Genomic DNA, 16,412 nt, shown 5'->3' with positions numbered 1-16,412 from the left:
AAGGAACTATTGGAACTGCTTTTTCCATATTGACCAGTTAACTGAATTGTCACGGCTGCTTTATCATTTCTGCCTTCACACAGCAAGTCAGTGGTTTGAAATATTAGGAATGATGGACATTTCAATGCAATGCATATAAAAAACCCCATCACTGAAGTTGCTAATTTTATCATCCTTCGGTCAGAACTTGGATCGCTTTATATTCATTCACTGAAATTATTTTCTACTCTCAAAATGATTTAGAGCTTTCTGACACTGAGGAGAGATTTATCAGTTGCGTACTAAATAAATAAGCAAAAACTCCAACTGAAAAAAGACCTTTCCACTCCCTCCAGTTTTGCTACTAAAATGATATAGCAAAATAGGGAGTTCTCTCTTCCAAAGATTGTTGGACATTAATTTATGTTAAAGAGAATACAAACAAATCTCTCATTTTTTGGAGTCCAAATGACATGTAATACATGTCAACTTCTATTTAGGGTTTTTTTATCCTTGCCTTTGTATTCAACATCTAATGTTATACAAACACTCAGATTTTACGTTCCATAATCCTACTAATATAACTAAGCACACACATTCAAGAACGCAAAACATGTTTGAAATGTTTGAGTTACACCATTTGAACAGTTCTTCTAGGCAGTTTTGATATACCTGAGATAAGTTTGTTGCATCAAACTTTTTTTGAGCTCCGTGACCTCTACCTTGCAAACACCATGAAGTTTGCATAAGCATAAGCAATACATTCTCCAGTCATCCACATACAAAGATCTTACCTAATACACCACTAGGTTCAATAGGATACTCAAGGATTGATGTAGCTGGTGCCAGTGTGTAGGGGTATTCATATGGTGTGTAAATTAAACCGGCTTCGGGTCCAGGTGGAACTATTGCAGCGGTGGGATGAGGAGTTCCGTTTGGCATGACAGCGGTTTGTATTTGTCTGATCAAAGGCATTATGGTAGGGCCAGCTGGCGTAGGAGTACGCAGGGCAGCTGGTGGGAGAACAGGCGCAGGCCCAGTAATAATCCTTGGAGCCTGGGCTGTTGCTGCAAGAGAAAAGGCAAGGGCTGCTACAGTAAGCAAAGAAATTCAGAGAAAAGTATGGAGATAGCAGTACAAAACGTGGAAAGAATGGGAAAAAAGGGAAAAAGTAGGAAAGAAGAAAAATAAAAGGAAATCATTAGTACATGCGCTGATCACACAGTGCCAAAGCACACCATTCAAATGCAAACAGCTTTCCATTTTCCAGTGTGATTAAGTATGAACATGCAAAATAAAAAAGCCATTGTAAAACAGTGAGGTAGATTTCTCAAACAGGTTACACAGCACGAAAGCTCCATTTACACCACATTTCTTCATTTATGCTATCAAGACTGCATGAGACTGAGATGCATGCAGGAGATACAAGGAAAATACTGTCACAATCAAATACAGAGTACAAAATTTAGTGCATTTATAGAGTCCACAGACACTCAGTTATGCAGAGCTGCTGTACGAGTCTACAGTTCTTATAGATCTTAAAATTGCATTTCAATGTATACACAGTTCCAATTTCCAGGATCAGTGAAGTTAAAGATGACCTAGAAACACAAAGCTCTCCTCTCCTACTCTAGCATGAAAAAAAGAGACTGAAATGTGATTTCCGTATCAAATTTCGCAAAATACTTCCTTTGTATTGGAAGCTCACTATGGCCTTGATTAGGTTAAAGAAAATAGGTGCTTTTTTTAAGTTTGGTTTTGGATTTTTAAGTGGTGCTAGCACATTCCATTTAGTGTTATTTGAAGCCTGTTGGCACAGCAGATGAAAAACTTTAACACATCTGCTGGTAACAGTCAATCTTAAGGGGTTATAATTTATGGATTTCCATGCACTACTGTTGATCTACATGGATTTAATTAACTTAAAGATAACCTGAAAAGAGAAATGTGGCAAAGTTTTTCAAATTTGAGACTGTCACTTTTCTAGCTGTTTTTTTTTTTTTTTTAAAAAAAAAACCCAAAAGAAAATTTAAAAAAAAAAAAAAACTTCAAACATTTATATTTCCTTTCTTGAACAGAAATAAACCAGTATGGCTTCTACATCTTCAGCTTTTCAGTAAAATCAAAAAACAGTCAAACTTTACTATTATAAAAAAATGAGTATTAGTGTCAAAATTTATAGCAAAAAAACCACATAAATAATTCCATCTTTCCACTTGCACTGATACAAGACCAATGGGAACAGATCAGACAAAGAAATTGCTCAAATTAATAAAAGATTTCTATGCAACAGTTTGCATCAATTTAAACTATTCTGAAAGCTAATTTACTCATAAATTTGCAATAATTTAGAGACTAAAATCATTTTAAACTGATCCAGCTTCCAATATTACAGAGTTCATTAGGGCTGAAAGATTTACCATTACCATTGTAGTGGTAAAAGCCCTTGCTTATGTCTCTTTTCAAATCAGAATAATTACACTGGTGTAAGCACTCTCAAATTGACCTAACTGCATTCCAACCTTTAAACATATTCAACACTGCAATGGTGACTTTGTGGAGAAACAAATTTGCAAATATCAGTAGGCCCTCAGTGAAAAGACTGATTTAACTGTGCTTGCATTTGACATCTGTATCACAGCTACAGCAAAAATTTACTTTGGAACAGTATCAGCAACTATATTTTCATGAGGAGGAATGAGATTTTCAACTAGAGAATATAATTTGCATCACACATAAGAGGTATATGCTTTCATTAGTAGGTGCGTGTAATTAATTTTCAAGTGTAAACTTGTGCATACATGCGTTTGCAAAAGCATTTTCACACAAATGTAACGGAAGTAATCGCAAAAATGGCTCATTACATCACTGATCCCTGTGAACTCAGCTGTGAAATCAGTTGATGAATTGTTGGTAAAACATAACATTGGGGGGTACACATGCAAGCAAGATGAAAGGAAGGAATATAATACAGAAAAATGTAATCACAGTATCCTGAACATCTGTAACATTTCAAAGTTAAATCACTCAAAATAAAATTGAAAAGGAGTCTATTGTCCTTTCTATGCATTAAGGAAAAAATGATTGCAAAATAGAAAATTCTGTCTTAAGGGTTGAGGTTTTAAAAACTATGTATTATTTGTGACTATTTCAACCTGAACACATTGTAATAAAAAGGGCAAAGGAACAAACGTAAAAACCCCTCAAACTGACCTCACTTATCCCCCAAAAGATCTTTTTCCAAAAGGTAGCTTTAAGAATAAAAACCTGCAAACAGGACTACGGCATTGACCCTCGAGCTTATGACATGCTTACGTGATTTGATGTTGGCATCTCTGTAGGTGCCATTCAGAATTGCAAGCTCCATCAGCTGCATCTTTTTAAGGCTGTCTTCTCCTTCTGCCTGCATATGAAAAGATGGGAAGAAAGTCAGACTTACGGATTCACTAGCGCACAGACCTAGAGTAAAATGCCTTCAAGTTTTAACCAAGCAAAATACCTGCTTACCATCAGTCACAAAACCAGCAAGCTTTGCCAACTTTTCCTCAAAATTAAGTGCAAGTTGCCTGTTTACTATCATTAAGTGGTGCTGACAAACACCTTAAGAGTTTTGGCAATGGATCATAACATAAATTAGAAAAATAGGGTAAAGTGTACGTTCAGTTTGATAGAAATTGTTTAAGGAAATTTTTTCTTAAATACATTTTTGCATACTCCTAAATGCATTTTTAAAAAAAATCTATTACTGGGCCAGAGGAAGAACAGACATCACAAACTTTAAGCACTGCAATCTATTGTAACTTGCAGTGTCAACTAGTTGATACCGACTTCTAGGGGTAGGTGGGGCAAACAAAAAGTAAACCAGCTTTGAGTAGTTTTCTAAACAGGACACTGACAACTGCCATTAAGGCTGAATTCCTACTTTTGGCACATGTAGACATATTCTGATGAGGATATAACTACAATTTACACAGCAAACATTATTCTTTGTTTTGCTTCAATATGAATTACTTCCCTGAAAGTTATCTACTCCACTGGTATCCTGCAGCTTCCGTAAGTATGAAGTAGTGTTCAGTAAAAAAAAGGCTCACTTTTCCAATTATTAACAAAAGCATTTCTAGTAGTATAATTTCAGCTTTAAGACCAGATATTTTCTGATCTGTCTTTCCAGAAATACTACCTTTTGTTTAGTCTATACCCTATCAAGCAGAAAACAAGATTATTATATAGGAAACCCAAGAGAGATGGTCAACATCTACTTTAATGTTAAGTTAGCACCTTGCTTCTTGTATTGAAAGCCACTGCTGAAATCTCTGATGAAGAAAAGGGGTGCTTCACTGTCAGCTGCACTGCATTCTTTCTTTGCTAAACTGGATTTCTTACATTTTAACTTAATTATTCACACAATATTTCCCAGATATTTGGAACAGCATTTTCCAAGCTAATAAGAACCTGGATAATAACATACCATGCTATGCTCTCTGAAAACCCCTAAGTCTGATTTCAGAGAGAGTTGTTCACCTGTCAAACTACAGCTCTTACAGATGGTTTGAACTAGGGCTTCCAGGAGCATGAGTGATTACAAAAAGAATAGAATAAAAACCCACAAAGAATAGCAATCAGCACTAATAAAAAAAAATCTATTAAATAACTTCAGCACTGCACTAGACAAACACCATTTCAAAGTAGTTACGAGTTAACACACAGTGTTCCAAAGGTATGGGGAAATATATTTTCAAGCTAGCTAGCAGCAAAATACTGTGATACATACTTCATGGATAAGTAATTTACTATCTTACAGGACAAAATTAGTTAAAAAATTTTATCTAAGCAAATACAGTACTTAGTGTGAGGTATGCTCAAGGGCCACCACCCCTTGCAATGGAAACTTTTAACAGATTATTTTTATCGACAACTGAAAATCAACACGGTAAGGCGGGTCAACACTACATTCATTTCAGATGTCAGAAAATAAAAAGTATAACTGTAATACTGAGGACTTGCATAAACACCAAGATTACCACAGTAATAATTTATGTTGCTGTTAAACATGCAGAATATACTGAAAGTTCTTTATATACTAAATACTGTATGACAAACCAAGCTAACACTAATATTGAAAATGAAAATACACATTCATTTACCATTTTAACTACAAATTAATTGTACAATTAAGTACTGTACTATCCAGAAACCTCAGGCTCCATAGTCATTGAAATGAGACCCTCTGGAATACAAAATGTACCAATTCTAGCAAGCTTAATAAGACATTCTCAGAACAGACTAACAATTTACATGCAAAATAATTTCACCTTCTTTTTTTAAGAAACTATTATTCCATTGCATCTTTGCTGGTAAATTACATAGACAATCATGACACAATAAAACCAATTCCAAATCTATCTGCCTGTCCAGAGCTCACAAATTCTTGTCATTCTGGATATACTTCATATAATTTATTTTAGCAATAACAAATTTTTTTTTTACACACTAATTCATCTTTTCCCCTCCCCCTGTAACAGTTACACTTTGTTACTGGCTTTTTGTTTGGGCTCATTTATTTATTTATTTATTTGAAAGTGTGTAACAAGAAAACCTCCTCACAGTGTCAGCAGCATCTCCCATATAGTTCCATTAATGTTACTAAAATTGCTCACTTCCTACAAATAAGACTTCAGGTGATTGATCTAAACCATTAATGAGTCTCAATAAATGCTGAATCTTACATTCCACTTGCTGGGGTAATTTTAGTAACTCTAATCTCAGATTTTGCACCACAGTGAATACTTCCTAACTTAACTATTTACAGGATAATAATTTTAAGACAGAAGCATTTTTCCCATCTGACATGCCCCCCCCAAAAGGAGTTATAAGTCCAAGTAATCATTCTTACTTTGGATCTTTAACGTTTTCCCATAGGTCAACTCTGCTTTCTATAAGAAAAGATTTCTATAAGAAAAGATTATCTAGGTTTTACAAAATATGTTTATAAAAATAACAATGGACTTCAGCAAACAAAAGACAAAATCCTGAACTTTTATTTTTGAGATTTACTTCTCTGGACAACTGGCTTAGCAGCTGATAAACCTTTCTTCTGTTAAACAGACCCCAAAACACAGCTTACAGCTTTTCTCTAAAGACTGTATCAATAATAAACCAGAGATGTAAGATGTGGACTTGCATTAACACAGATGTGCAACTTCTGACATTTTGTTTTTCAAAGCATTTACTATAGAGAAGAAAAACCCCCAACCAAATCACTTTAAAAAACACCTTTAACGCTGACCACAAGGTCATCGTTCCGACTCCTCCCAGAAGATGGCACTGTTTATTGTACAATACTATCTCCTCGAGACACGGATGCTTAGCACTACTTGCACCACTCTACTACTACTGCTCAAAATCCTGCCACCCTCTGGCACCCTAAACTTGCAACAGTTGCTTGCCACCTCTCTTCAAGGTGAAGTCACAGAAGTGGTCAGGACCCTTTCAGACACGCTGTTGTGTCCTTCTCTCGTATCAAACTCTCCACTTGAATTGTCATTCACCCGTAGCCAAACCCTCAAATTGTCACGAGCTGGGACAGAGCAAGGGGTTCATGCTTTTCCTTGCCCTATCCTCTCGCGTTTTTGCTGACAGATGATCAAATGAGGCACACCAACACAATTTATCTTAGCTCCAGGCATTTCTGCAGGCACTCTGTTAAAGCAAAGAGAGGTTGCATCAGGGATACAAAGGCAATCTCTAAAGGGACATTACATTACCTGTACAATAGCTGCAACAAAGCTCAGTCATTTGTACCAAAAGGAAGCTACTTTGAGCAAACATCAATGAGGTCACTTAAAGCCAGATTTGCATTACTAAGTTGAAGCTCAAGCGATAGACTCAAAATTCTCACCCTCTTAAATCTCCAGTGCCTTCCTTGTATTTATCATGTACAGTATAACATGTAGATTAAGAAACACTTAAATGGTATCTTGAAACATAATTCTTTAAATGTAAGCACTTGCAACGGCTCACTGAATACAAATATATGAGAGATGCAAGCAGTAAATCCTAACAAAGCCAACTGTGCACAGACAGCAGCGGTTACTGTTTTGTGAACACATTGCCAGTACTCGCAGCATCTCAGCTCTCCTTGGTCTAGCAATATACAGATTAAGGGGAAACCAAATGCCAGCGAGAACTATCATTTTAAGTAACTTGCTTTCTAATCTTTATCAGAGGAGGATTAATAGTAGTAAGGCTCAAAATGCTAGTAGTAACGACAAGTGCCACCTACATGAAGTCTCTCGGGAAACACTTCCTAAAATAAAACTAAATACATAGCGCTGACCATATGAATGCCCACAACCATGATTGTCTCTCCTATATTGGATAATACTGACAGTTTACAAAAAAACCCAACAAAAACAACAACAACAAAAAAAAGAGCATGCAGTTATATAATAAACTATTACTAAGAGCTTGTTTCATGCCATGAAATGGGGAGTTCAGATGAAGTACTCCATTTAATTTTTTTAATGAATTCTTTTCATATCTATGTCCAAGCTAAATCTCACCCTCATATATTCCAAGATCCTCAGAGAATATTTTTGTTTAACTAATACTTCTGAAATTATTTTTAGGCACTGAAATGCCTCCGATTCTCATACACATGCAATGCACCCTAAAGAGTATCATCCGGTTTAACTTCTTATTTATACTCAAAACATAGACACACTAGATACATATGCTATCAAGGTAAAAGACAGACATGCACACTGACTCCAAATGTAAATGCCTTTGTTGTGCTGTGCCAATGAAGGACCTCAGAAGACGACAACAGGCTTCAGAGGTGACAAGCAGACTGTTAGATTCTGTGTACAGTCAACTCTGAGAAGCCTGTGACAAATTACAGCAGAGAACGAAAGAAAGATACTATCCTAAAAGAAAAGAAGGATCAAGTAGCAATGTTTACAATAGAGCAGAGATCCATGAGCTCTAGAGGCAGCCAGTGCCCACGCTGACCTACCATACTGCTGCAAGACCCAAAAGGAAGGTGACTGCAGCTCAGTTAATTCAGAAACCAAAGAATCCACTCACTTGTGATAGCAGAGATACCTTATCCTGAGAAAGCTCCTTGAGCCTCATGGTCGTACCCAGCTAAGCCTCAGAATGTACTCCAACTCTATTATCAAGGCTGGAAGGGATGACTTTCAACACATCTGTACAAACCTAAGATACTTTCTCCATCTAGTGCTCAATTTCCTTTTAAAGTAACTCCTATCAAAGAATCCACTCACTTGTGATAGCAGAGATACCTTATCCTGAGAAAGCTCCTTGAGCCTCATGGTCGTACCCAGCTAAGCCTCAGAATGTACTCCAACTCTATTATCAAGGCTGGAAGGGATGACTTTCAACACATCTGTACAAACCTAAGATACTTTCTCCATCTAGTGCTCAATTTCCTTTTAAAGTAACTCCTATGGAAAACCCATAGACCTTTATTCATAACAAATAGATATTCTTATTTAGGTGATGTTAGCTATCTTCATCAACAGTCTAGCTTTCAAATGTCATGCATTTTGGATGACATTTCCGCAATCCTGTCACATCCCTGCACTTCAGCTGAATTCTCACGAACTGAAGTGAGCCCAGGCCTAATAAAGGCAGCAGACAGTTTTACTATCTTGCACCAAATGCAGTCAAGTCTGGCTCTGGTTAAGGGACTGGTCCTTTATAAGCTGTTCCAGGGCTGTCCTTTCAGGCTCAGAGCAGGAGCAGCAAGTGGAAGAGGAAATGGTGGTGAAGCAAAAAGATGGATAAATCAACTGTGAACAAGAAGGCCAAAAAACAGTCTTCATCTTTCCCTGCCAACTGCAGCAAGCCTGTCCCACCAGGCTGATGGCAAGAATGCCCAGGCAGCCTCAGCAATTCTGTCAGCACCGAAGAGCACTTACCTTCCAAGCACCTCAGCAAGCTCTCAGGCAGAGTCTGCCTTCCTGCCTGCCCCACAGCACCTCTGGTTAAACAGCAATACTCAACAGCAGCTTTGCACCTTTCCTGCCACCCTCAGAGACAACTCTTCCAGGAGAATTCTTCCAATAAGACACTATATTTTTCAGTATGCAGGTTAGGTATTAAATAGTTTTACACACACTCCAAACAGAAGGGCAGAGAACTTTGCAGTTAGTGAAGAACGCTATACTAATGAACAAGAATAGGTACTTAAAACTCTTCCTCAAATAGAAAAATAATTTATAACTGCCACATAAAATAACCATAACTTTTCTTCCACCTGGAAATACTCACATTAAATATGAAGACTTTAATTATTCTTTAGACTGCCTATCTGTAGAGCAAAAGCCACCTGTAATTTAATAATTTAATATGAATTTTAGTAAAACACAATAGCACTACTGAAGTATTTTACTGCCATTGATCTTATCCTCCTTATCCAGGAGGCAGTGCTGTCCCTCAGAGGTCTGTCACCCTGCCTTCCCACAGTCCCCCAGCTGCTATATAGCCAAACAGCTGCAGCTTGGAGGTTTTTGCTGTGACACTTGCTGGACTCTCTGGGCTCTAGAATGCTTTTATCTCCCTGACAAAGAAAAACGTTCCACTGCAATTCACTTGTATATCAGTAAGTATTCCTAACATACCATACACGAGTCAGTCTTTACACATGATTGTCTCCATTGAGGGACAAAAACCTTCCATTCATAATTTATAAACAAAAAACCTCACAAACAATACACTACAAATTCCTAGATGTACTTGTATTAAACAAAAAAACCCTAGATCCTGGGCATCAACATATAGCAAAATACAATATAAAGGCTAAAACACCTTGGAATTTTTGAAGTATATACACTTAGAAATCTATGCTTGCAAGGTCTGGTTTTTTTCATATCTAAGTTGCTAGAAGACTGATGTATCTACAGCAATGAAATCCTAGGCTGGATGACAGGTAACCAGATGTAAAACACAAAGAAAAGAGCTTTTTAAAAGACTCTGAATTGGAGTACCTCAACTACTGATCACTTACCTACTACAAGACATTAGATTTGACATTTGTAAAGGTTTTTAGTTCTGGTAAACTATACTATTACTCAGCATTGAAGAAAACATCTCATTGTCCCTTTCCCTCAAAAACTCTGGCCAAGACCTTCAAGTTTCTCATGCCCAGAATCTAATTATTTTTAGTTAGAAGTTGTTGGTAAACTTAAGTAATTCAGACTTTCTCATCCTTGACTATACACTTCTGAGGGTGTTGGAGCAGAAAGCCTACACCATAGCTTTGTTCATGCTGAGGAAATTTGCCAAAAAGGTCTATTCTGTCATAGTTTGGCAGCTACTCTTGTATCAGAAGAAACTTTTCCAAGTATTTTTGAGACAAAGTAAAATAAATCACTATTTACAAACTAGCCATATTTCTCAAAGTCCTGTGTGTCATCAACAACACTATATGGCACTGAATAGGTGGCAAGCTATAGCTCAGTTATTTCTCTACTTCCTTTTCAACACTGATGCACATTGCTATGTCTATGAAGACAGGCAAAGATAAATTAGCATCATTATTTCTTCTGGGCAACACGGTCTGCTTATCTTCTTCAAAGCAAGCTCTCAGTTCAAATGATATGCAAAGAAGACTGTGCTGTTTCACTTGACAAATTCATTGGTCATAATGTTAAAGATACACTAGGGGGAAAAGGCAGCATATCTTTTTACACTTCCCAACACCTTATCTGACATATCCCTGTTTAATCATGATACTTGGCTTACCAGTAATATTTTCAAGAGTCCTTATGCCCTCCCTTCCCCACTTTCCATTTCTGCAAGAAGCAAATACAGATAAGGCACAGAAAATCAGCATGAAGTGTATTTTATAAACCAGGCTGAAATACAGCATCAGTGGAACTTACATGTTTGCTTTTCCATATAACTCCATACATACTAGCTGTTAACCAACTGGGGCGGGGGAATCACCAGTAGCATTCTGTTTGACCTTACCAGAATTTTATGTCTGTACCAACATTTCTTTAGGACAGACGTGACGGGTTCATATTTAAATCACAGGGTTTGGGGCTTTCAAAGAAAAAGAGTCCCTTGTGTAAGTTAAATTAGACACTCAACAATACTTAATTTCAGAATTTGCTTTTTGCTTCAGAACAGGGATACATCTTTTGTGACATATATGTATATCCAAACACACTAAACCCTAAAAAATCCTAAAAGGAAAAAAGCATTTATAGAGTACCTTCTAAAATGTTTTTAAAAAGACAGAATTATATGGAAATACATTGATTTACTTGTTAGCATCTGCTGACATTTGCATTAAGATTCAAATGAAATAGCTATCAATAATACAATCTAAAGCATTAAACCTATTTTTAGTGGTGTGAAAGCCCAGTTAAAAAACTTTCATAGCTGAACACTTTATTTTTTGTATTTCTAATTTTGGAATGATAGACATTCAAAATTTCTCCCCACTGGTTAGTTTAATTCTGAAAACACGAGCTAAACTGTAAGTGTACTGAATGAGATACTACCAGACAAGTCTCTGGTACAAATTTCCCACATATGGCTCTACCAGCAACACCCTGATCACCACGAACATCCTAGGAATCTGAACACAGCAGAACGCAAACACGACCCATATTATGCAGGTCTTTATTTCAGCCTTTGGAACAGTCTGAATGGAGCCAAAATACTGTGAGACAGTGTTGACACATTCCACTTATATTGGGACAAATGCTTTAACCCATCCTGAGTTTTAAGTAAATTCTAAAAATAATTTAACCAACATACGATACAAAACTACAGGTACAAATTAGAGGCAGTTGTTAGAAACGTAACAATGGAATAATTAATTAAAATACTTGCAGGTTAAGTCTAGCCTGACCTGTAACATTTATTTTCCCTCTGTCATCACAGTGGGTTTTTATTAAAAGTTTGAGTTTATACGCTCAAGATAGTTGTAAATTACCCTGAAGTGCAAAGACACCAAATTCAGATATTGGAGTGGGTAGGGACATGGAGGGCAAAAGGGGACCAGGGACATGGACAAACTCTATTAAAGGGTTTCAAAACTAGCATTTTGCTGTAAACTGTAGAGATTCCAGCTCGATAGTTTTCTTTCCAGCTATGCTAATGTTTTAGCACATAAACAAAGCCCTTCATTTTCAAAATGGTACTGAAATATGACCCCATGTTTTCATATGGAAAACATGCCCAATATGTTTTTAATCTGTTCCCACCCAGAAATAATTAAAAAAAAAGACATTTCCTATCAAATTTGGTAACCAAGAAAGAATGTGAGAAGTCTTTATCTTCAGAGCAACAGAAGAAAACTAACTGCTGGTGACACGAAGCACAAAGACTGTTGTTGTGAATTAGCACACATCTTTCAAGTGTACCTTCTATTATGTGTTTCATTAAACACAGGATTCAGGACTGAAGACTAGCACAGGGGAATTCAAGCTGCAGTAGTAACTTCTGAGAAATTTTATCTTCAGGTTGAGATGTCCTGAAATGTAATACTAATTTAAATAAATTAATGTTACAATAATGGAACAAATGATACAATATGGAATAAACACATGAATGTTTAGGCTTCTACAGTCATAAAATGTAGGTATTCAGGGAGCAGTGGTCTTCCATTACCTTCTTCAACTGTCACACTTACTGCTTCAGCTACATTTTCAACAGAAATCATTAACAGCTGAATGTGATTGAAGGAATGGTTTCTGCATTTCACCTACATTCCCTTTTGTAAAATGTTTGCATAAACGGTTTCATTTTCAAAATAACTGTCTTCTGCACACACAACCCCTACGGTAGAGCTATCTAATGCCTGTTTTGTTTGGAACACAGTATAAAGCTGCCATCTAGAGAAATAGTATGTTTTTTAAATGCAAATTGCCCAAAAATTTAACTAAGTTTTTAGTCCAACTGAGGAAATGCAACATTGAAAGTTTAAAAAGACCTGCGCAAGCAGTATATACTTTCAGTAATTCTCAACAGCTGGTAAAAAGTGAGTGAGTACTAAAAGCTCACAATTACTTCCAACTGCTTACAAGCATATGAACAGCCTATAGCTCTCCTAAATCTAACATCACATGTGTCTTATGTGCACTTCACTGGTACTCTAATACCAATGTTTAAATACTCTTTAAATATCAAAGTTAGCTCTCCCATAAACACCACAAATGCCTCTTCTATTCTTTAACTTTCAGAGCTGATGGAGACCAGAAGGAAGGGGTGGTAGTATTCTAACTGGCCAGTTTCCTCTCTTGTATGTCTGCTAAAACCTGCTTTCACACAGCTTAAAAATACAGAGAAGTGAAAAAACTAATTGTGCGCGCTCTCTTTAGGGGACAAATATGTCAATCATATGACCTTCCCTTGGAAGGCTCAGGCTGCTCAAGGCAGCGTGTTGCTAGGGAGAAGGCTTTCTTAGCTAGTTATTGAGCTTTCTTTTCAGCTCTTACAGACCAGCCAACCTTTATTTTCCATAGACAGGAGCGAGAACCCGGCGCTGCCTGGGGAGGCCACACAAAGGGCCTTTGAGGAGTGCTTCTTCCCCAGGGGAGCCACACCACTGCTGGGCACACCTGACTAACTCACCACATTACCTCACTCCCAGACACAGCCCTAACCTGTGGCTATCACGAGGCTAAGTGACTCTTCCTGCCCCATTTCTGGTGCTGAAGGCTGCCTTTGGCAGTGTGAGCTGCAAGGAGCAGCCATAGGTGTGTGCTGTGAGCTGTCAGTCAAGAGCATCAGCTAGAAAAGCACATGTTTCATGATAAACTGACAAAAGGTGGCTTTGGACTTCAGCTATCCCTGAACCTTTATCCATTCTGTCCCATAGGAGCTGAGGGAAGGCATGCAAGTTTTTCCTATCACTTTCTATCATTATTTTATTTCTACATAATATCAATTTAGCATTAAAAATAATTTAAAAAGCATTGTACGTCTCAATCAGCCAAAATGCTTTTGACATCTACATGTATTACATAAAAATATACATGCAATGGATTTTAATTTTGCAATCAATTCCTTTAATCTTAGCAACTTAGTTACAAAAGATTAGTGCATCCTTAGCAAATCATTAGAAATCATGCAACATACTTCAGTTTCTTGTATCTACTCTAGAATAACAGAAGTGATGATAATTTGACCTTTTTTTTTAATGCAGTCACATAATTTTCCAGTGTAATCATCCAGAATAATTCAAACATATGCAAGCCTTATTTTAATTATTCATCATAGTTCTTGTGGAAAAAAAAGTGGAACTTGAACCCACTGGTTGTGTTGAAGAAAATTAAACCAGCTTCACATTTCAAGATATTCATCTCTTGGGCTTTGGGAATTTATTGCACACCTAAAGGTCAGCACTTAACACCCAGATTTTGATAAATAAGAACCACCTATTTTGCATAATGTAGTAATACAAACTAAGATTCTGATGATATTCCACTTTGTATATGAAATTTTATTCTGCTACATGTTTTAAGATCGGATCATAAACACTTGTTACTGAAAGTAGGGACATCAACATTAGTAATACGTTCAAAACTAAATTCTTGTTAGTGCTTTAACCTCCATCATTTAAAAAAAAAAAAAAGACACAAGTTACAATAAAAACGACTTTCCATTATCTACCAATTTGCAAAAGAAGTTGTATTTCAGCAATTTATGTATACAGCATAGTTTAAGAAACTTTCCTAAAACCTGTTCAATTAAAAAAACCCAAGCAACCAACAAAACACAACAGCAAAACCAAAACAAACAAAAATCCCACACTGGCACTCAATAAAACAACAGTTTCCATAAAAAGCATTTCATGGAGTTTGCGGTTAAATCTATACTTTCTTTTTCTTGCCCCACACTATTCAGGTGCTTTGCATAAATAACAGCCTCTACCAGTTTCGTATGTGGGCCATGCTTCAGAACTGTATCTCTCACAAGCAAGTATAGGTAATGACAGTTCACATACAGAAATGAGACTGTAGACAAACACAGATATAGTCTTCTATCCAGTAGGTACCAGGACCATGAGGTACCTCACTTAGAGACTTGCCAAAATAAAGGACTGGTTAACCTACTGGAAAATCCACAAAGAAATTAACGATCAGACCCTTTTCGTCTTTTTCTTTTTTCCCCCTAAAATGCTATACTACCAGAACTGACAAATTATAATTTGTTTTCTATATAATTGGGCATACATTCTAAGAAAATTAAGTTCTCTAAGTGCAATTTTCTACCTTAGAATGAGAGATGTATTAGGCCTATCTTAAATAATTAATTTCACCATTTTTCCTTGCTGTTCTACACACTAATTTAAAAATCTGCTTCCTCAGCAGACACAGATACTAAAGTAACCATTTAGCAGGACTCACAGTACAAATTTGATCAAATTTCACTGCAACTTAAAGGCTATACTGAGACAGAAATAATCAAAGCTTCTGTGTTTCTAATTGTTGCTGATCTTTGCATGTTTTATAGTGTTGTATCTGAACAGCTGGCTACAGACTCTGGATCAGATATTGCACCAAAACTTCATTTAATGGTTTTCCTTTTTCATCTCCTAAGCAGCTGAGTACCTGAACTGTGGCTGAAACAAACCGCAGTCACTGAGCCATCCTGGATCAATGCTGTCATGTCACGCTCAGGAAACTGTTCTTGACAGGATAATCCTGCAATATTTCTATGCGGCATCTCCCTTGTAGCCTTCTATCTAACATTAAATGCCAGATACATATTGCATCACCTTTGCGGAGAACAAGCAATGTTGGTATTAAAAATATTAATCCACCCTAATAACACCAAACTGGTTCCAGTGACAACTTAGATTTCTTCGCACATTTTCACTACCAGTGCCTTGCCTGTCACTCTCTCGATACTGTATTGTAAGCTGCATATTGATACGTAATTTCTACCAGCTTCCAGAGTCCTTGCTACACAAATAAACCTGTCCCATTACTAGACTTCCCCCTCAGATCTTCACATCCTTGCCTAAATCTGTTTAAATACTGTTCAGACACTGCTTCTCTAAACATTTATTGTTCTAATCCAGTCATTAGAAGAAACAAATTCTTTAGTTAGACATTAGAAATATAGGCAATTAAATTGTCTTTCAGAGACCGCAGAATTACACTTTCATATTTCAGTAGACTAGGTGTGCACCCATAAGCAGAAGCAGCTTTAAAATACATTTGCGACAAGATAAATCACCTTAGTCCCTCTTAATCTCCTGAACTTCAGAGTGTCATGAATATTTCAAAATAATACCTAAATTTGCACAGTCTCTAACTTTATGGATTATATACTTATACATAGCATTTTTCAGTAAAAACTTCCTTCAATGTGTGTAAAAATTATGCATAGGAAAAAAAATCCAAAACCAAACCCAACAAAAGTATATTTTAATCTTTCAGTTACAA

The 16,412-nt window shown here is 36.6% G+C and overlaps 1 protein-coding gene across 1 annotated transcript in view; it reads right to left on the bottom strand.

Annotated features, from left to right (window-relative positions):
• QKI (QKI, KH domain containing, RNA binding) overlaps nt 1-16,412 on the bottom strand; it is a 114,221-nt gene that overhangs the window by 9,495 nt on the left and 88,314 nt on the right. The window contains exons 5-6 of the mRNA XM_009078281.1: nt 3,295-3,382; nt 774-1,070 (exon numbers count right to left, since the gene is read on the bottom strand). Of these exons, the coding sequence (XP_009076529.1) occupies nt 774-1,070; nt 3,295-3,382 (385 nt within the window). The remainder of the gene's footprint in view (nt 1-773; nt 1,071-3,294; nt 3,383-16,412) is intronic.

Source organism: Acanthisitta chloris, unplaced genomic scaffold (genome assembly GCF_000695815.1).
Source record: "Acanthisitta chloris isolate BGI_N310 unplaced genomic scaffold, ASM69581v1 scaffold3377, whole genome shotgun sequence".
In the NCBI taxonomy this organism is placed as follows: Eukaryota; Metazoa; Chordata; class Aves; order Passeriformes; family Acanthisittidae; genus Acanthisitta; species Acanthisitta chloris.
The sequence above is the reverse complement of the archived record's forward strand: the minus strand, read 5'-3'. Positions and strand labels throughout refer to the sequence as shown.